A 22,266-nucleotide genomic window follows, 5' to 3' on the forward strand; every position below is an offset into this window, starting at 1 on the left:
CTTTAATTAAATACTTGTTTCTCTCTGTACTAGCATATAGATGCTCACAACAGGAAAATACATGAGATTAGGAGAGAATCCCACTGGCTGAATGGTAGATACTGGCTTCAGCTCCAGCACATGGAACCTAAGTTGAGCAGGGCCCACCTGGCAGCTTTTTTATCAGTTGATGTCCTCATTAGTGACACAAGGTTAATTGTACAGTGAGATAAAAACAGAACTCTTTTCCCTAGCTTGGAATGATATATCCAAGGTCCGTGCTAAGGCAGTAAGGGCATGTTGCTAACAGACTGAAAAAACACCCAGAGGCAGTATGTGTGATAGAAGGTTTATTGAAACGTCCTACCAGGGCAGCTGACAGATGAGGTGAGCTGTGCCCACCTCTACAGCACTACTAAGGTCTAGTGGAAACAGACTGGACAAGTAGCATCTCCATGCCTTATCAGAAATGCTTTCCTCTCCACAGTACTACCCTGCAGGTCCAGTGGCAGCCGGTAGGACTGAAAGCCCTTGTCCTCTGCACAGAGCTCCTTAGATATACCCAATTCCCACAAAGAGAAGTTCTGTAGTTTAGGTTCCATAAGCAGCAGCAGCAGCAGCATTTTCTTAGTTTGCTTTGTCTTTGTATGGCAAATAGCTGACTTAGAAAGTTCTCTTCTAGATAACACTAGTTTGCCAGTTCCCAGCATGTCTGAGGGAATCGGTGGCCCTCCAGAAAGCCCTAACCTGGCTCCCCTCGGAGCCTGCTTTTGTTGTCCCCTTGACTTGGCAAAAGTCTTAGGAATGGAAGGGTGGCCATTGATGCCATTGCTTATTTTTCTCAGAGATCACACAGTGGGCCCAAGACTAAGTCATCACCACATGGGGGACCAGAGAAGGACTGAGTAAGAGCAGCAAAAATCTACCTCACAAAACCACATGCTTTGGGACATCATGGCAGGGAGGAGAGAAGCTGGGTGTGTCTCCTATAGGGTAAGAGTGGCGATCTGACTTGAGGAAAGCTGAGTGCTCAAAAATATCATTAGTCTTCAATTTCAACTTCATGTTCCGTAGTTGTGGCAATAGTTGTCACCATAGCAGATGTGGTTATGCTGGTAGATGAGCTTTGGCTGGTCATCGGGGTAGATGGTGGGGTGCTCAGAGGTACAGGTGGGGTTGTTGAGACAGGAGATGGAGTAGAACCAGGGATGCAGGTGACATAACTGGACTTTCCATCTGCATGAATGATGATGGTGGTATTGCTGGTAGACTTGTCAAAGTGGACAAAATAAAACACCAGAACTGCAATTGTTGTGGCAACTATACATGCCAACAGACACACTAGAAATGTTTTCCAGAGTGACCACGTTTTTTTTGCAACCTGCAAGGATTTATTAAAACAGACTATTTCAGTAAATTACATAGTTGGAGACAGATAACAAATGTCAATCAGAATAAGACTAACATTTCATTATTCCAAATATCATCTCTCTCTCACTCTCTCTCTCTCTCTCACTCACTCACACACATACACACACACTCATACACACACACAAGCCTTTGAAAACAAAATAGCCCATCTTAGTTATCCCTCTGTACTAAATGAACAGACTTTGTCTTCAATGTAAATAGATTACCTCGGGAATGTATTATGCTATCATCAGATGCTAACATCTCACTATAAATTAAATTATATTAGCCCTAGTGAGTAAAACAAAATAATAGAAAATACATGTTAAGACATTTAGATTGATTATATTTGGTTGATAGAAAATTACAGGGATTTTTTTTTCTTTCCTTTTCTTTTTGGCTCATTGGTCATTAGTTTACATTACATATTGAGATTTTATCACTTAAAATTATTTATTGATGACATTTTTATCTGTCAAACATGAAGAAAAGGAATTTCACTGAGTTTGGGATAGTTAAAAACAGAAGGGGATTTCCTTTCTCCACAGTTGTACTGTGGAGCAGAATATTAAAGGGACGGAATGCAGCACTGATACTCTATTGGGACCTTGGGTCCCAGCCGTCCTTAGGAGATAGTGTAGATGTAGCCAAGGCCTGCAGAAGGATTAATGGAGAAGGGTCTGCCTGCTTGTCCTGTTTTACCATTGTTCCAGAGAAAAACCAACACTTCCCACCTCACCCCAAACCTCACCTGCTGTGGCTGGCATGCCACACTATGGCATCTACAACCACAGTGTGCTCCTTCATTTGAACAGTGTGGATTTCTGGGGAACTATATAGAGACAGAAAAACAAATAAACAGAGAGTTAGATAGCAGCCAAACAAACCTTAATTTTTAAGAATAAGGAAAGTTTAGCTGGGTGTGGTGGTGCACACTTGTAATCTCATGAAACCCCAGCACTTGGGAGGCTGAGACAAGAGGACATTGAGTTTGAGGCCATCCTGGGCTACATAGTGAGGCTCTTTTCTCAAAAAAAAAAAAAAAAGCCAAAAACAATTTTTAAATGAAGAAAGTTTATCTCATCCTGGAATCATATTGGAATATAAGCATATAAAATGGTATGAATTGAATGAAGAAATAAGAAAATGCTAGGAGAATCTAAGGCTACAGTAATGGTTTAATGATATGAAATATACTAATACAATTTTCAAGTCAAATTATTAAAGAAGAAAAACAAAGCGATCATCTCAAAGATATCCAAGTATCATTTAATGAATTTCAGCATTCAGTCCTGACAAAAGGAGACAAACAAAACAAAGTCAATAAACTAAAAACGAAAAGAAAGAATAACTTGAAATGTGCTAAAGAAGGTTTACTTCAAAATCATTGTCAGTGTCACATCAGGACCATTCCAGGGCAGTAAGGACGAGGGAAGACGGTCTTCTACCACCACTAGCATGCAATGCTTTTCTATAAGTTCCGTTAGTACATATGAATAATGAAGTCATAGAAACAAAATCATCATTTGTAGGTGTTATTATTGTGTGCTAACAAAGCCCTATCTATCAAAAGTAACAGGAAATCAGTAATTTAAAATGTTTGAAAAATATATGCAATGCGGTTGTTTTGCATGTGCACGTGTAGGTTTGTGTGTGTTACTATTCAAATAGTAACAGAGCATGTAAAATGCCTAAGCATATAAAGTGCAATAGCATTTAAATAAAGAAAAACCATAAAGCTTTATGAAGGAAAGAAAAGGTAACATAAAAAGTTCCAGTAGTATAACCTGTCAATTCCTTGAGTTTCAATTAATATCTTTATACTATTTTGGGAAGAAATCTTAGGTCATTTAGAATTTCATGTGGCAAAATAAATCAACCAAAAGAAAGAAATTAGGTTAGGTGTGGGGGAGGAGAGAAAATATTAACAGTGATTGTCTCTGAGTAGGATGCTGGGTAATTTGTTTCCTTATTCTTTATACTGTTTGTTTTCTAAATGCTCTAAACTAAGCAACATAATAACAATCAAAAAAATAATAACTTCTATCTCTAATTTTGACACTAGAAGAGGTTACAGGTCTTCTACCACAATAAATATTGAAAAATGGGAAGTTCTAATCTTTCCCTTCTTTTTTTGGGAGGGGGGGCTAGGCAGGTGCTTTACCACTTGAGCCCCTCAGCCAGACTTTTATTTTTCTTTACAATCTCAGAAGTTTGACTTGCTATTTGTTTTCTTAACATAATTAAATAATTAATGGACTAAGTTGCACAAATGTTTTTGCTATTGTGAGGAAACATGACAAATCTTATTCAGAATATTATGGAAAAAGAAAATAAAGTGAGGGACATATAATATTAAAAAATTAACGTTTTTACAACTTTCTTAGAATATAAGGCAGTTATTGAAAACCAAATTGGTCACAAATACACACTTCAATTTATAGAACAATTTTTGTATCAAATCCTACCTGTTTTTATTTTATCTAAAACATAAGGTTAATCATAGAATTGATTTTCTTTATTAGGAACACAGTAGTCAAATTTTATATGAGAAATCTGAATTCAGTTTCTGACTGACAACAGCTTTCTTAACATGTAAATATTTCCTTTTCCTCATTTCCATAATGAAGAAATTCATTTGAATGATGAATGAAACTTTCCAACTTTGTTTATATGGTTCTAAGAAATGTGTGATATTTTCCACGATTATTACTTTAAAAACAAGTGGTGCAAAATTAGGTAAAAGTACTTTCACAAAGAAATAAAAATTACTATTGTTAGTATTTGCTATGAAGATGACATTTAAAATCATCTACCAAAATATTGTCCACTGGTACCCTATTGTAGGGTTTTGCTATGCATATTAGAATTTAGGCAAAAGTTATCCCAGTGTTCCAGGAATATGAAAGTACTATCTGTTGTACTAAATGACACCTTCACTCTAAGATGACTGATAATAACATCCTAGATTCTATTCATCCTGTAGAAGCAAACATAAAAAATCCTGTAACTTAATTTTCTTGAAGGGTTAAACATTAAAAGCAAAAGTATTAGACATGCAAGCTATTAAAAATGATTTATAACACTCACCCATGCAGTTTCATTTTGTTCAATATCCATAGCACGCTGCTGTTGCTTTCCATCCATCCTGAGGGTGCTGACCTCTCAAATGTGACTCCAAAAATGTTTGTAGTTTCTTTGTGAATTAGAAATGAGGAAATGCTGCATTTGCGCTAAATGAATAATTGTGCATTGATTTAAGGTGGATTATGTAAACTAATAATATTTATCTCCTGGGAAAACTTCAACCTGAAAATACACAATTTATATTAGGTGGAGAAAAATAAATAGAGATATCTGCTCCCTTCAAAAAACGACATGCAGAAATTATGTCATCCGTATGAATGACTCTAGGCTTCTGGAAGGATATAAACTCTTGCCTTCTTTATTTTAAGTAACTTGTTTGAAATCACTGAAATTTGATTTCTCACAGGTTAGGAATTTAGGTTTTGCTTTGAAGAAGCCCTCAAAGCCACTCCTTGGTTATGAATATTGCAGAGCTCTATGGCTAAGCAAACAGAAGGATTATGGTATTGACTGCTTTCAAAAGATAAGACAATATTGAGAGTACTGGATCAGAATAAATTTAGGTGAATGGTGAGTAAAGTCTACTTTACAATAGAGTCAATAGCTGTGTTGAGATGGATAAAGAAAATGGTCTTTTTGCTAACGACAAAATAGAAGATAAATAAGCTTCAGTAGTTCTTGGTTTTATAATCCAAGGACTATCCAAAGTAAATCTTATTTGATTCTTAGGACATTATATCTTGCTTTAGGCTATGTATGAGTGTCACAGTTTTTGGTAAATCCTGATCTTTTAGATCAGCAAGAACTAGGAAAAACCAGAAAGAAAATCTATGATACTTTCTGACTTCCCACAGGGAAAGTGTACATAATACAATATGCAACATTGAGGTGATGTTTCATATTAATCTGAGCATTCATGTTCTTTGTCCCTTTGACAGAGTGACATTGTAGTACAGTATAAATTTTTTAAATGACTTTAAAGGTCACTCCTTGCCATGTATTTCTTATAAGCCAACCACTTTTGAGGAGGTTAGTGATGTGTATTTTAAAAATACCAATAGATTTACACTCACCCTTCTTCAAGAACAGATGTCTTCTTAGAAGTCCAGATATTTCTTCAACATACTGATTTAATTTTCAGAAATAGAATGGCTAGATCAAGTAGCAATTGTGTTTTTGTTTTCTTAAGGAACCTCTACACTCTCTTCCAAATTGACTATATTTATTGATATCCCCTACATATAACAGTTCCTTTTTCACTACATCCTCACCAACTTTTGTTCTTTTCCTCTTTGAGAATAGCTATTCTAACACACATGAGATGATATCTCATTGTGATTTTATCTCCCCAATGACTGGTAGAGCACTTTTTCATATGCCCACTAGCTATTTGTATGTCTTTTGAGAAATGTCTATTAAGGGCCTTTATTCACTTTTAAAATAGGGATATTTGATTTCTTATTAATGAATTGCCTGAGTTTATATATATATATTGAATATTAATAATTTATCAGATATATGATTTTTAGTATTTTCCCCAGGGTGTGGGGTTTTTCACTGTTACTTGTTTCTATTGTTGTACAGAAGCTTTTTAGCTTGACGCAATCCAATTTATTTATTTTTGCCTTTGTTGTCTATAAAACACAGGTATCGTGTTTAAAAAATCATTGCCTAGACCAATATTGTGGAATTTCCTATGTTTAATTTCAGTAGATTTATAGTTATATGTCTTATATTTAGGCCTTTGACCTAATTTGAGCTGAGTCATGTATACTGGGTGTGACATGGGTCAACTTTCATGTTTCTACATGTGGGCACTCTATTTTTTTATCCATTGATTAACATATTTAGGTATATATTGTTTGGGTCATTTTTCCCCCTTCCCCCAACCCCCTGCCCCCTGCCCCACCCCCCTCACTTCCAGGCAGAACCTGTTCTGCCCTTATCTCTAATTTTGTTGAAGAGAAGACATAGTGATCATAAGGAAGACAAGGCATTTTTGCTAGTTGAGATAAGGATAGCTATACGGAGAGATTCCTAGCATTGCTTCCATGTACAAATGTGTTACGACCCAAGTTGATTCATCTCTAACTGATCTTTACACTAATCCCTGATCCCCTTCTTATATTGACCTCTGTCACTTTCAGGTTCCTATATTAGTTGTCTGTAGTAGGGACATCAAACACTTTCATGTTTTGGATTTCTCACCTATCTCCATAACTTCCGTATATGCTCTCCCCTTATCATGTGACCCAAGTCCAGTCACATTGCTGCATTTGCCCTAGATCTAAAGTCCACACATTAAGGAGAACATATGATTTTTGGTCTTCTGAGTCTGGCTAACCTTGCTCGGAATGATGATCTCCACTTCCATCCATTTACTTGATAATGATAAGATTTCATTCTTCATGGCTGAGTAAAATTCCATTATGTATAAATACCACATTTTCTTAATCCATTTATCAATAGTGGAGCATCTTGGCTGTTTCCATAGCTTGGCTATTGTGAATAGTGCTGCAATAAACATGGGTGTGCAGGTGCCTCTGGAGTAACCTGTGTTGCAATCCTTTGGGTATATCCCCAGGAATGGGATTGCTGGATCATATGGCATATCTATGTTTAGATTTTTAAGAAGCCTCCACATTTTTTTCCAGAGTGGTTGCACTAGCTTGCATTCCTACCAGCACTGTATGAGGGTTCCTTTTTCTCCACATCCTCGCCAACACCTGTCGTTTTTGATTTGCATTTCCTTTATGGCTAGAGATGGTGAGTATTTTTTCATGTATTTTTTGGCCATTTGAATTTCTTCTTTTGAGAAAGTTCTGTTTAGTTCACTTGCTCATTTCTTTATTGGTTCATTGACTTTGAGAGAGTTTACTTTTTAAGTTTCCTATATATTCTGGTTATCAGTCCTTTGTCTGATGCATAGCTGGCAAATATTTTCCCCCACTCTGTGGGTGGTCTCTTCAGTTTAGAGACATTTCTTTTGTTGTGCAGAAGCTTTTTAGTTTTATGAAGTCCCATTTGTCCATCCTTTCTCCTAGTTGCTGAGCTGCTGGAGTTCTATTGAGGAAGTCCTCCTTGCCTATACCAATTACTTCCAGAGTGTTTCCAGCTCTTTCCTGTACTAGCTTCAGAGTTTTGGTTCTGATATTAAGGTCCTTGATCCATTTTGAGTTGATACTAGTACAGGGTAATAAATTTGGATCTAATTTCAGCTTTTTGAAGATGGATAACCACTTTTCCCAACATTTGTTGGCACCTTTGTCAAAAATGAGGGGGGTATAGTTGTGTGGCTTCATATCTGGGTCCTCTATTCTGTTCCACTGGTCTTCATGTCTGTTTTTGTGCCAGTACCATGCTGTTTTTATTGCTATTGCTTTGTAATATAGTTTGAAGTCGGGTATTATGATACCACAAGCACTGCTCTTTTTTGCTGAGTATTGCCTTGGCTATTCGTGGTCTCTTGTGTTTCCAAATGAACTTTAGGGTAGATTTTTCAATCTCTGTGATGAATGTCATTGGGATTTTGATGGCAATTGCATTAAACATGTAGATTACTTTTGGTAGTATAGCCATTTTTATTATGTTGAGTCTATCAATCCATGAGCATGGGAGCTCTTTCCATCTTCTGTAGTCTTCCTCAATCTCTTTCTTCAGGGGTTTGTAGTTCTTGCAGTGGTCATTCACATCCTTTGTTAAGTTTACTCCTAACTATTTGATTTTTTGAGGCTATTGTAAATGGAATTGTTTCCATATATTCTTTCTCAGTTTGTTCATTATTGGTGTATAGAAAAGCTAATGATTTTTGTAAGTTGATTTTGTGTCTTGCCACCTTGCTGAAGCTGTTTAAACTAGGAGTTTGGGGGTAGATTTTCTTGGGTCTTTATGGTATAGGATCATATCGCCTGCAAATAGGGATATTTTGACAGTTTCTTTATCTATTTGCTTTTATTTCTTCTTCTTGCCTCATTGCTCTGTCTAGTAATTCTAGTACTATGCTGAATAGGAGTGGGGAGAGTGGGCACCTTTGTCTCATTCCTGATTTTAGGGGAAATGGTTTCAGTTTTTCACCATTAAGTTTGATGTTGGCTATAGGTTTGTCATATATAGCCTTTACAATGTTGAGGTACTTTTCTTCTATTCCTAGTTTTCTTAGAGCTTTTATCATGAAATGGTGTTGGATCTTGTCAAAGGCTTTTTCTGTATCTGTTGAGATGATCAAGTGGTTTTTGTCTTTGCTTCTATTAATGTGCTGTATTATATTTATAGATTTGTGTATGTTGAACCACGTCTGCATCCATGGGATGAAGCCAACTTGGTCATGGTGAATAATCTTTTTGATGTGTTGGTGGATTCAGTTTGCCATTATTATATTGAGGATTTTTGCATCAATGTTCATTAAGGAGATTGGCCTACTTGCACACCCATGTTTATTGCAGCACTATTCACAACAGCCAAATTATGGAAACAGCCAGGATGCCCCAATACTGATGAATTGATTAAGAAAATGTGGTATTATACACAGCGCAATTCCACTCAGCCAAGAAGAAGAACATTTGCAAGTAAATGCATGGAACTGGAGAACATCATCCTGAGCGAGGTCAACCAGGCTCAGAAGACCAATAATCATATGTTCTCCCTCATGTGCGAACTTTAGATCTAGGGCAAATACAGCAATGTGATTGGACTTTGGTCACATGATAAGGCGAGAGCACACATGAGATGTATGGGGATAGGTAAGGCACCCAAAAACATGATAGTATTTAATGTCCTCAATGCAAAGGAACTAATGCAAAACCTTTAAAGCAACAGAGGCCAATAGGAGAAAGGGATCAGGAACTAGAAAAAAGGTCAATTTGAGAAGAATCAACTTAGAATGTAACACATTTGTACATGGAAGCAATGCTAGGAATCCCCTGTATAGCTATCCTGATCTCAACAAGCAAAAATGCTTTGTCCTTCCTATTATTGTTTATACTCTCTCTTCAACAAAATTAGAGATAAGGGCAGAACAGGTTTTGCCTGGAAGTGAGGGGATAGCGGGGGAGAGAGTGGGGGCAGAGGGTAGGAGGGAGAAATGACCCAAACATTGTATGCATATCTGAATAAATGAAGAAAAAGAAAAAGAAAAATATTGCCAATACGTTTAAAAAAAGGAGAATGGCCTATAGTTCTCCTTTTTGAAGGTGTCTTTGTCTGGTTTTGGGATGAGTGTAATACTGGCTTCAAAAAATGAGTTAGGCAGTTTTCCTTCCCTTTCTATTTCATGGAACAGTTTAAGGAGGGTTGGTATTAGTTCTTCTTTAAACGTCTGATAGAATTCAGCAGAGAATCCATCAGGTCCTGAACTTTTTTGGAGGACTCATTATTGCTTCAATTTCATTTCGTGTTATGGATCTATGGTGATTAATGTCCTCTTGGTTCAATTTTGGATGGTCATAAGTATCTAGAAATCTGTCCATTTCTTCAAGATTTTCAAATTTATTAGAATATAGGTTCTCAAAGTAGTCTCTGATGATTTCCTGGATTTCCATGGTGTTTGTTGTTATTTCCCCTTTTGCATTTCTTATTTTACTGATTTGGTTTCTTCTCTCCTCATTTTAGTCAGGTTTGACAGGGGTCTGTCAATCTTATTTATTTTTTCAAAGAACCAAGTTTTTGTTTCATTGATTCTTTGTATGGTTTTTTGTTGTTGTTGTTTCATTGATTTTGACCCTTGTTTTTATTATTTGTCTCCTTCTGCTTGTTTTGGGATTCATTTGTTCTTGTTTTTCTAGGAGTTTGAGGTGAAGCATTAGGTCATTGATTTGAAATCTTTCTGTCCTTTTAATATATGCACTCATGGCTATAAACTTTCCTCTTAGTGCCTTTGTTGTGTCTTATAGGTTCCAGTAGGTCGTGCTTTCATTTTCATTAACTTCCAGGAAACTTTTAATTTCCTCTTTTACTTCATCAATGACCCATTGATCATTGAGCAATGTGTTGTTCAGCTTCCAACTCTTTGCATGCTTTTTACAGTTGTTTTTGTTGTTGAGTTCCAGTTTTAATGCATTGTGGTCAGCTATAATGCAGGGAAATATTTCTATTTTCTTATATTTCCTGAGGCTTGCTTTGTGCCCTAAGATATGATCAATTTTGGAGAAGCTTCCATGGGCTGCTGAGATGACTGTATATTGTATAGAACATGGATGAAATATTCTGTAGACATCAGCTAGGTCCATTTGATCTATGGTGTGATTTACTTCTAGAATTTCTTTATTGATTTTTTTGTTTGGCTGACCTATCTATTGCTGATAGGGGGGTATTAAAGTCTCCCACTACCACTGTGTTAGAGCTTATATATTTTTTAGAACCTTCAGATTATGTTTGATGAAATTGGGTGCATTGATATTGGATGCATATAGGTTGATAATTGTTATTTGCTTTTGGTGTATTTCCCCTTTTATTAGTAGTAATGTCCTTCTTTATCTCATTTGATCAATGTAAGTATGAAGTCTACTTTGTCTGATATAAAAAAGTATTGCTACTTCTGCCTGTTTTGGGGGGCCATTAACTTGGTAAATCTTCTTCCAGCCTTTCATCATAAGCCAGTGCTTGTTTCTGTCGATGAGATGGGTCTCCTGTAAGCAACAGACTGTTGGATCTTCCTTTTTAATCCAGTTTGCCAAACAGTGTCCCTTGATAGGGGATTAAGTCTGTTAACATTCAGCATTAGTCTTGATAGGTATGTGGTGATTCCTGTCATTTAGCTGTTTTTGTTGTTTAAGGATTTGATTGTGTGCAACTGAATCAATGTAACTCTCTACTTTCTTACTATTTCTTCTCCTGTGGTTTGGTACTGCTTATCCTTTCATGGGTTTGTTTGCTTTCATTTTCTGTGTGCAGAATTCCATCCTGAAAGAAATCACTGAGAATTTCATGGAGATGTTACTAGACAAGGTCAACCAAAATGTACAGGAGGCACTCAAGAAATTCCAAGACAACAAAAATCAAGAATATGAGAAGACACAAAAACAAATAAATGAACTCATAGGAGCCCTAAATAAATACCAAAGTGAAACATAAAACACCATAAATGGAGAGATAAATGAATTAAGGATGAAAATTGACAATATTAAAGAGGAAGTGACCCATGATAAGGAAAATCTCAGAAAAAAGAATGAAACAGAAATACAAAACACAATGGAAGGTCTCTCCAGCAGACTAGAACAAGCAGAAGACAGAATCTCAGAACTTGAAGATAAAATGGAAATAAAAGGAAAACCTGAAGAGCTTAATAGCTCAAACAATTAATTAATAGCTCAAACAATTAATTACTCAAACAATACAGGACCTGTGAAGGGAATATGCAAGAACTCACCGACTCCATCAAAAGACCAAACCTGAGAATCATGGGCATTGAAGAAGGAGAAGAGGTGCAAGCAACAGGAATTCATAATATGTTCAACAAAGTAATAACAGAAAATTGCCCAAATCTAGAGAAAACTATGCCCATTCAGGTACAGGAAGCTCCCAGGACACCAAACAGACTTGACCAAAATAGAACTACCCCATGACATATTATCATTAAAACAACAAGCACAGAGAATAGAGAAAGAATATTGAAGTCTGTAAGAGAGAAAAAACCAATAACATACAAAGGTAAACCCATCAAAATTACAGGAGATTTCTCAACGGAAACTTTAAAAGCAAGAAGAGCATGGAGTGAGGTATTTTGGGCACTGAATGAAAATAACTTCAACCCTAGGATACTCTATCCAGCACAACTATCATTCAAAATAGATGGAATAATAAAAGTCTTCCATGATAAGCAGAAACTAAAACAATATATGACCACCAAGTCACCACTCAACTCTATTTTATTAAAGGGACTGTCCTTTCCTCATTGTGGGCACCTTTGCTGAAAATCAATTGACCATAAATGTGTGGTTTTATCTACAAATGTTTGGGCTTTCTATCCTGTTCTATTGGTCAGTGTATCTGTTTTTAATGCCAGAACTATGCTGTTTTGATTGCTATAACTTTGTAGTAGATTTTGAGATCAGGTATTATGGTTCTTCTAGTTTTGTTCTCTCGCTCAAGATTGTTTTGACTATTTGGAGTCTTTTGTTCTATACAAATTTTACTCTGTTTTTTTTTTTTCTGTGAGGAACAACATTGGAATTTTGATAGGGATTTCATTTAGTCTTTAAATCACAGTGTGTAGTAAAGACTTTTAACATTAATTTTTCCAACCCAAAACATGGGACAACTTTCCTTTTACATGTTTTGTATATCCACTTACCTTTTGATTAGGCTAATGCACAGAAACACATTTTCAAGGCTTGGTGGCACAGTAAAATGTAAAACATGAAGTAAACTAGCTGATATACCTGTGGCCTGGCAAAAGAAGACTGTAAGATACGTATGGATGGTATCTGGCTGATGACTGCCCCTCAACACCAGTCTCAATGGCTTCTAATCCTGAAATTTTAGCTACTCATTTCATAAAAGATGCTGAGAATACTGAACGTCAGTGCCTGCAAGTAGGGAATAAAGCACACAGGAGCCACATTCCTTATATAGTGTGTACCCTTGAGATTTGTTTCTTTGTTTGATGATTTATCAACTATATCAATTCTTGTCAATCTTTAAATCTAAACTTGAACCTTAAACTTTATCATCTGTCCTAAGTTTTCATGCTTTAAACCATTCTCTTTTGTCCTTAAAGTTTGATCTCCACTTTGATATCAGAAATTAAAGTGATGCTCCCCATAAAGGGACAAGGGTGTAGGGGTATTCTTTTTTCCAAACTACTGAATGCTAATTGAAACCAGCTATAAACCATGAGGCATTGAAAACAAAGCAAATATACTGTATGTAGATTTCTGGTGACATTTATTGGGCTTTGTTTGCTTTACCACAAAGATAAAAAAGTAGAGGTCATTGTTCATAATCCTGAGAAGAGCTAAAGAGATTCCGTTTAGGAATTCTTTTATAAATTTCTCTGAAATGAAAAGTTTATATGTCAGTCACAAACATGAATCCAATTGTAAAACTCAGAAATGTCAGCAGTTCAAAGGAGTTAATAATAGTGTACGGAAATGGAGCACATTGCCATAGAGTATGGATATTGGGATACATTTGCAGTTCTTGATCTGATGACTGGAGGCAATGACAAGAAAAAATGGACTTCTCTGATTGTCTTCCATTGCTGTGTCAGCATGCTAATGGAATTCCTAACAGAGAAATATAGAATTTTGAGAAAATTATCTGGAAGATCAGGAGAGTGAGGGAAAAAAAACTGATAAACCAAATGATTAAAGTGAAACACTCTAAAACAAGTCTTATTATATACATATATACTAAAGTATCAATGATTCTGACATTGAGTAGCATATTCCATGCTTACTACTTTACAAATACAGCATACAAAAACATGTAACACATAAGCAGTCCCCGACTGACAATAGTTCAACTCATGATGTTTCAACTTTAAAATGGTATGCAAGTGATTCATGCTGAGCAGAGGTAGTGAGCTGCAGCTTCTAGTCAGCCATATGACAACAAGGAAGAAACAACTGACTCTACAGTGTTCTGAGCACATTTAAAAAAGGCTGCTTAAGATGTGGTGTTCAATAGGTTACATATTGTTAAATATATTTTGGCTTACAGTATTTTCAATTTACAATGGATTTATCAGGACATAATCTGTATATAATTCATTATTCCTCTGTGAAAACATTTGTCTCTTAAACTAATAAGAACAAACACTTATTTATCAGAAACCATGGTGGGAACATAAGGTACTAAAAGGGCGTTATATCCATATTACAGATGAAGAGACCATGTCTCAAAAAATTTAAACAAACTTCAGATTGCAAATCCAGCAGAATAGAAATTCTATCCTTACTCTAAATCAAACACCTATGTAAAGTCAGAAAATTGATTCATTTCACATAGGCATTGAACAAATAAATCTTACTGGCAGACATCCTGATATAAGGTCTGACGTAAAATAAGCTCTTCTTGGGTTTCTTTTGTGCCACAGCTTTAAAACAATGTCCTACAAATACTATTTGAAACTTCAAAGCAAATGTGTCCATATATGAGAGCAGATTCATCATTCTGCTTTAAATCTAAGCTTTAATTTCCTTTATTCTCTATCCCCAATTTAATGCCTTGCCTCTTTTATGGCATTTTCATTAGATTGTAAAAAATCCAGCTTCATACACATTTTTCCAATTAGAAAAGCAAAGAAAATAACCACTTACCCACTTTTGAGGTTTTATGAATTCATTACAGACTTTTTTCAATGCATTCCTAAGGTTGTTTTTGTTGTTGTTGTTTGTTTTTGTGTGTGTGTATACGGTCATTTCCTTTGTAACTCCAAAAATAAACACATTTTAAATCATTCACATATTATCCAAATTCATATTTATAAATTATTCATACTTATATACTCACATATGCTTTTGATACTTACATTTTATTTATTCATGTTCATATTTGTGTTTTATGGCAGTTTATCTATTCTGGTTCAGTCTTCTTTTTGCTAATAAGCAATTTATATATCAAGAAACCAATTATGTGTTTTATACTATGTGTTACAAATATTTTCCAGCAGGTCTTTATGAAATAATTTTTTGGACTTACAGAAGCTTTAAATACTTAAGAGTTTGGAATAATTATTTCTGATACTTGTGTTTTGATTTCTACCATTAACTGTTGGCATATTTAAAATAAATTTCTGTTTTTCTTCCAGTATTTGACCAATTTTTTCAGGATATTTGTTGTATATTTTCCTCCTTGTCAGTTCATGATCATTTTTACAGTGTACATTGTTTTGTTCAAGCTCTTCTTAATAATTTATGATAATTATGAACCTACTTAATTAAAGTAATTATTTAATTACTTTTTTTCAAAGACAATTAAAAGTCATTTTTTTACACTGGCTACCACATGCAGAGCATTGATAATTTGAAAAGTATTACATGAACATCCAAACTTTTATACTTTGAGCCTTAGGAAATTGGTCTATGCCAATGGATATGTATGTGATTGACATCAAGTTTACATCCTGCTGTCTAGTCTTCACAATAATTTCCCATATCCATGACAAATAATATGGCCACTTGACTTTTGACAGGTGTTCTTTCTTTTGGCATTACCTTTCTCTGAAATAGTTTCATCACTTTAATTAACATTTGCATTTTTATCCTACGACTCTTAATTTTCTCTCTGAAGATATTCTATTTCCAGGTTAGCTAAGCATAGCAATTATAATTTAAAATATTATTAGTTCCTCAAGGGTGGGGATCAGGTCACTTGAAATGAATTTAATAATTTCAAACTGATAAATTACCAGTTTGAGGTTGCTAGGTTCCATAAATACATACTACATGGTAATTATAAAAAGTCTCTCCTTTGTTCAAGGATTCATGGTAACTAATAAACTTGGAGCATATAGGTTAATTAGTGCATATAAATATTGGGTGTCACTTTTTAAGGCTGAGAATTCTATCTACCCTGTAAAATGTTTTATTATATTGAAAGTTTAAAACTTCTCATTTATGCTATCTTGATAGAAGTTTTCAATCTTGCATCTTCTTACACGGCTAAATCTGTGTTGTACTAATTAAAAGCAAATGGAAGCTAAGCTAATGTTCCCATGAAAACGGAATCTAAAACTTTGCTCCTAAGCTACAGCTACAGTTTGAAACCACCCATCTGAAGTGACTCAAGCAGTTTATTTTCACATAGTAGTATGAGCTAGGGAAGGTGGAAGGGTAATATTTGTTAAATTATTAGATTTTTCTAGAAATTCACCAAAATACTTAACAATAAAAAATAGAAAAAATGGTAAAAACAAACAGTATCTATCACCTATAATAAATAGAAACTATAAGTACAGTTGAAGTCACACTTCTTAGTATCTCCTGTCCCAGAAATAGTCAACACTCTGAATTTATCTATTTATCTTCTTTATAGTCTCCATATCTGTGCAGCTTTGGTAAGTGATGAAAGTATGAAACTATATGCTTCTGGACTTGTTTATATTTTATTTTAGTTTTTTGCTAAAATAAACAACGTTTATTAGACATCTGGCTCAGGTTTCCTAGCACTTCTCTAAGGCATATACCTACAAATTATGTTTCTGTTACAAGGTATGCACATTTCAAATTTACTGGAAAACTATTAAATAATTTCCTGTTTGTGCTATTCTGCATTGCTACAAGCAGTTTAAAATAATACTCACTGCTCTAGATCACTGCCAATATTTCAGATTTTCAGACTTTTAAGAAAGTATTTTCTAATCTGGCAGGTAAAAACTATCTCAGTGTAAAATAGGTTTTTGCATTTCCCTCATAATTCATGAAGCTGAGTGTCTTAGCATGAGATATTCAATGGCCATTTATATTTCCTAACACACAAGGAAGGGCTGGGGGTGGGGCTCATGTAATAGAACACCTGCCTAGCAAGCACAAGGCCCTGGGCTCAAAACGCAGTACTGCCAAATAAAATAAAATACATGAGGTAGGAGTTCTCAGTGGCCCAGAGCCCTGAGAAAAATGCCAGACCAGGATAGTTCAGATTCCTGAGAGACATTTGGAAATGTCACTCAATGAATTATCACAGTCTGGAAAAGCTGGTGATTTTACTACTTGCAGTAACTCACTAATTCCAGCAATTATTTACCAGTTTGAGATTCCTCCACGAGAGTAATGCATTGGGCCAGAAACAGCTTCTCAATCTTGAAGAATGACATTGTATTGAGCTAATAAAATCTCATTACCTATTTTGAAACAAAAAAAAAGGAAAGGAATAACAGGGTAAATAGTTAATAAGTTCAACCAAAGGAAGCATATAGAGTCAAGGAATAATGGAAAAAGAACTCAAGCTGAGAAATAACAAGAGGGCACAGAGTTGTTTAAATGGTCATGAAGAAATGCAAGGAGAAATGATTGGTAAGATGAAAAATGAGCAGAGTGATAAGATGGAAATCAAGACCAAAAAAAAAAAAAGATAAATACTCAAAGGGGATCAAAATGCGCATGGCAAAGATCTAAGGATTAAAAATAATGAGGTGAGAATAAAATATCAGGTAGAAGTCTCAGCTTAGGGATCAGCTCAAATGAGTTATATCAGTTCCAAGCCAGACTCAGCATTTTACCCTACACCTATGAATCTTAGTTCCTATTTCTTACTGTCTTCCCTCTTTTGTCAACCTTTAATTAGGTTGTAAAATATCTGCCTTGAAATTTAAATTTACTTTGGCCTTCATTCTTTATCTATTCTTTACGAACACTGTTCTTTTTCCTTCTTAGAATTTTCTATTCCAAACATAGTTTTGAAACTCAAGCAACATCAGCCAAAGGATGTCTTAGCTCATCAGAAAATTACTCATCACAGCCATCCCTGCTGCAGGAGGATTCCATGTCCTGTTAGTGTTCTATTGCCGATGCGACACATGGTCAGAACTTTAGTGACTTAAAACAAATGTTTTGCCTTTCAGCTCTGGAAATCAGAGACCCAAAATCAGTCCATCTAAGCTAAAGTCAAGAAGTTGGCATGTATGCCAATTTGTGAAGACAGTCCTTATCCTTTCTTTCTTAGTGTGTAGAAGTCACATACATTCTTTGGCTCATGGTTCTTTTCCATATCCTCTCTACTCTCTTACTTTTGTCATACCATCAACTACCAATCACAATTTTTCTACTTCTTTTTTCTGACAAAAATTGGCCCACAGTCTAATCCAAACTTATCTTCATATCTCAGAGCCCTTGTTTTTAGTTAGCATATATTAATTGTACAAAGTAAGAGGTTTCTTACGACATACCCATATGTGCATGTAATATACCTTGATCATACTCACCCCCTCTATTACCCTTTCTTATCATCTTTCCTTCTCCCCCCTTTTTCTGCGTTCACGTTCCTAATAGTTCCCCCTTTTACTTTCCATGTCCTTTTATTCCCCAAGATTCCATATATGAGAGAAAATCTGTGATACTTGTCTTCCTGAGTCTTGGGTATTTCACTAACAAGGTGATCTCTAGTTTCATCATTTTCCTTCAAATGACATAATTTCATTCTTCTTTATGGCTCGCAATACTCTATTGGGTGTATATATACACCACATTTTCATTATCCATTCATCCATTGATGGACACCTAGGCTGATTCCATAACTTGGCACCATTTTCTGGATTCTCCTATGTCACAAGACACACACCCTTTCTCAGAGGGATTTGCTGGATTCAGCTCATCTCTCACCCTCTAATTAATGGCATGCCAGGTATCAGATGTTGGACCATCTCCCAGCTCTACTCTCAGGACATCGGTGAGCTCATACATTCTATGGTGTTAAAAAATTATTTGTGTTCTGATGACTCCCAATTTTCTATCTGAAGCCTGGGATTATCTTCTAAACCTCAGACACTTACACCAGTTTACCCAACAACCTCATTCTGATATCTCCAAGCAACTCAAGCTTATGTGCCTGTAAATGAATTCCTTTCTCCTTCTCTCAATCTCTTCCCCACTACACAAAACAAATTTCTTTCTGTTCTAGGTTTCCTGCATAAGTGAGATGTGCCTCCACACCCAAAATTTGGCCTGGATGCTGGAACTAATGACGCCACACAAAACACCACGAAGGTATGATGGGACTTATTACTCAAATGATCAAACTTTACAGAAAAGGATCAGGGTTGCAACCAGGTCTCAAAGTGGCTGCAGAGAGAAGCAAAAAGAGAGGCATTGGCTTTTATTGTGATTAAAGAGTAGGTTTGGAGAGGGTATCTTCTCAAAGGCTTTGCTTGAATAACTTGAACTTCCTACTGGTGCCAAAAAAGGGAGCATCTGGACTTTCTCATTAGCTTCCCCAGATGTGGACCAGAAAAAAAAGAGGCTGTCAGCAGTTCAACATCACAAAAGGAACTAGACTCTTGACTACAGTTTCAGTCAGTGCCCATTTTTGTAAGTGACAACTTTATCCTTTCTAGTGGAACAAACATGTGATGCCATCCTTTTTTTCCCCATACCCCACTACTCATTCACCATCAAGTTATCACAACTCTGCCATCAAATAAATCCTTAGTCCTAGTACTTTTTACCAGCTCCACTGTTACCAAGCTGATCCAAGACTTAGTCATACCTCACTGGGTTATTTCAGTTCTCCCCTAACTAGTCTGCTTGCTACTACTATTCTTAGCTCTTTATAGTCTGTTCACTATAGAGCAGTTGGAAAAATTATTTCCATGTTATTAGTCTTATAAAAACTGTCCAATGGATTCCCAATTTACTTAGAAGTTAGTTGATATGAAAAGCCTCCCATAGTCTGCCTCTCCATCCCCATCTTCTCTGAGGTCTTCCCCTGTCACCAGCATTCTCACTTACTCTACTGAGTCCTTCAAGTACAACACTCTCCACAGTTACCCACATGGTTTGTCTTTTACTTAGTTCTCTGCAGTTCTTGATGATCCTATAAAATTGAACCCCTGATTACTCTGAAATCCCTTCATTTTATTTATTCTACTTTTCTCCATAGCACTTATCCTCATCTGAAGATAGGTAGATTTCTGTTTTATTTATTTTTATTTATTTATTATTGTCTTCTTTTACCACTCCATTGTATGCTCCATGAGAGAACACAAATAGCACCTATCATATAATTAGTAATGAAATATACCACTGAATAACTGATTAGGATCAACATCTTCTGTACAAAGAATTCAATATCAGCCATGTCATAGATGACACAAAGAGTCAAAAACATTCTAATTAACTCCCATTTATCAGCCACTAGACATATTCAAGTCTCTGCAATCTGAAAACAAAGAAAAACAAAACAGGTACTGCTGTAGTCCTGAATTACCCTTTAATATTTTTTTTTACTCCCATTCTCATGCTAGAATTTTGTAAAGAGGACTGAGTGTATTGTGTCCCTTCTCCCTTTCACCCTCTACTAATATTGACTTGTCCACCGAATATGCAGCTGAACTGTTGTTATTTCTGACTCCCTCATTGCTAAGTCCAATTAACTTTTCTTCTTTACCGTATGTTCCCTTTCTGATTATTTGACAATGTTGAGGATTCTTCTTTCTGACATTTTCCTCCTTTGGTTACAACATATACCATGGTCTTTTCCTTCTCCTCCTACCTCTTTAATTACTCCCTTTGTCCCTTTCATGGGCCCCTTGTTTTCTTTCTAAAACACTGATGTGCCATGGTGAAGCAGGAACATTCATACTACTCACCAAGTAGCAGATGTCAGAGGAAAGAGAGGGAGAGGGAGAAAGGACTGGACTAGAGAAGAAGATCGTCCACAAAGAAATAGGAATGATGCCAGAGCTGATCTGAACTGCTTTAATATTGGAGTAGCAGCATAGGTGCTGATACCTACCTATCATTCTTACTAAACAGGAGTAAGAAACAAGCAAAAAAGAGAGAACTGGGGAACATGAGGGATCCCAGATGTCACTTTGGTTTTAAAAAAATTCAAGAAAAAGAATCCAAGAAAAAAATCACATCTACAGGTGAAATCTCAACCCCCTCAGCAAGAATTGCTTAAATATAGACTGCTAGTTCAGAGTTGTCCTTTCCAGGAACAGAGTAAGGGTAGAAGAAAAAGAAGTGATATGTGTTGTAGAAATTGTGGTGAGGTCTCATCGTTGTGTCTCCCTCATTGGTATTGAAGGGAACAGAATTTGGAGGAAAGTGACCACCTGCTCACTACAGTGGACTTCAAGGACCATGGGGATCACCTGTCACAAAAAAAGATTAAATGCAATCCCTTACAAGGACACCAGAGGTCAGACTGACTCTATGAGACCTCTTGGGGTTACTGAGGCTGGCCAAATACTAAAAAGCAGAAGAGGCAGACAAGAATAAGGACCAAAATGCTAGAGAGAGGACTGAAGACAGTCTTTGGGGAAGCAGGATCATTCACAGAAGAACTAATGTTATCAAAACACATTCAAGTAATGCCAATTTGTTAAAGAACCAAATTCCAATTCAATAGCAATGAATTTCCTAAAGCAGAGACAGGGTTTGGGCAAAAACATCTTAGCTCACTCAAGCTGATATTGCACACCGGTTAGTTTATCAGCAATAGAAATTTATTTCTAACAGTCTGGATGCTGGAAATCCCAAGATCAGGGCACTGGCAGATTTGATAATTGGTGAAATCTGTATTCTAGTTCATGCATGACTGTTTTTTTTGTGTGTGTATCTTCAGCTAGTGGAAGGGATAAAGGAGGACTCTGGAGTTCTTTTCTTTTTTTAAAATAAGGGCACCCGATCTTGTCTAAAGTAAGGGCACTAATCTCATTCTTTTTTTTTTTTTTGCCTTCATAACAGAATCATTACCTAAATGCCAAATGTCATGACACCAATGTCTGGTGAAGGCCCTCAAGATGTATTGAAATATGGCAGAGAAGCAGAAAGGAGCAGTGTGCAGAAGGGGCCAAGCACATGAGGTAGCCTTGCTTTATAAAAACCCACTTTCACAAGAACTAATTTTGTTCTTCAAGGAGCAAGAAAATTATTCTTTTCCAAGGGCTGTGCCCCCATATCTTAATCACCTTCTAGTAGGCTCTACCTTTTAAAGATCTAATACCTCTCAATGCCAAGTTTCCAATACTTGAACCTTTGGGGAGCATGCTCAAATCATATCAAACTACAGCACCCACTATTGGTCAGTACATGTGGTCAAGGTAATAACTGTCCCCAAATCAGTCAAATTAGTAAATATTAGTCATGGTATCATTTCTTGAGCATAAGACTTCTATGTGTGTATTATTTTGGT

At 35.9% G+C, this 22,266-nt stretch overlaps 1 protein-coding gene and 1 long non-coding RNA gene across 2 annotated transcripts; one reads left to right on the forward strand and one right to left on the reverse strand.

Moving 5' to 3' along the window:
* Positions 1 to 462: 462 nt before the first annotated feature.
* Positions 463 to 4,797, reverse strand: LOC141422330 (dynactin-associated protein-like). Its single transcript, XM_074069527.1, has 3 exons — positions 4,480 to 4,797; positions 2,141 to 2,221; positions 463 to 1,360 (listed from the first exon to the last, which is right to left on the reverse strand). Exons 1-3 carry the CDS (start codon positions 4,534 to 4,536, stop codon positions 1,022 to 1,024), a joined length of 477 nt encoding a protein of 158 aa, XP_073925628.1. The 5' UTR covers positions 4,537 to 4,797; the 3' UTR covers positions 463 to 1,021.
* Positions 4,798 to 18,687: 13,890 nt separating this feature from the next.
* Positions 18,688 to 22,266, forward strand: LOC141422331 (uncharacterized). Its single transcript, XR_012446882.1, has 3 exons — positions 18,688 to 18,798; positions 19,030 to 19,115; positions 21,819 to 22,266. It is a non-coding gene; the product is annotated as an uncharacterized lncRNA (long non-coding RNA).

The sequence above is a fragment of the Castor canadensis genome, chromosome 4 (assembly GCF_047511655.1).
Source record: "Castor canadensis chromosome 4, mCasCan1.hap1v2, whole genome shotgun sequence".
In the NCBI taxonomy this organism is placed as follows: domain Eukaryota; kingdom Metazoa; phylum Chordata; class Mammalia; order Rodentia; family Castoridae; genus Castor; species Castor canadensis.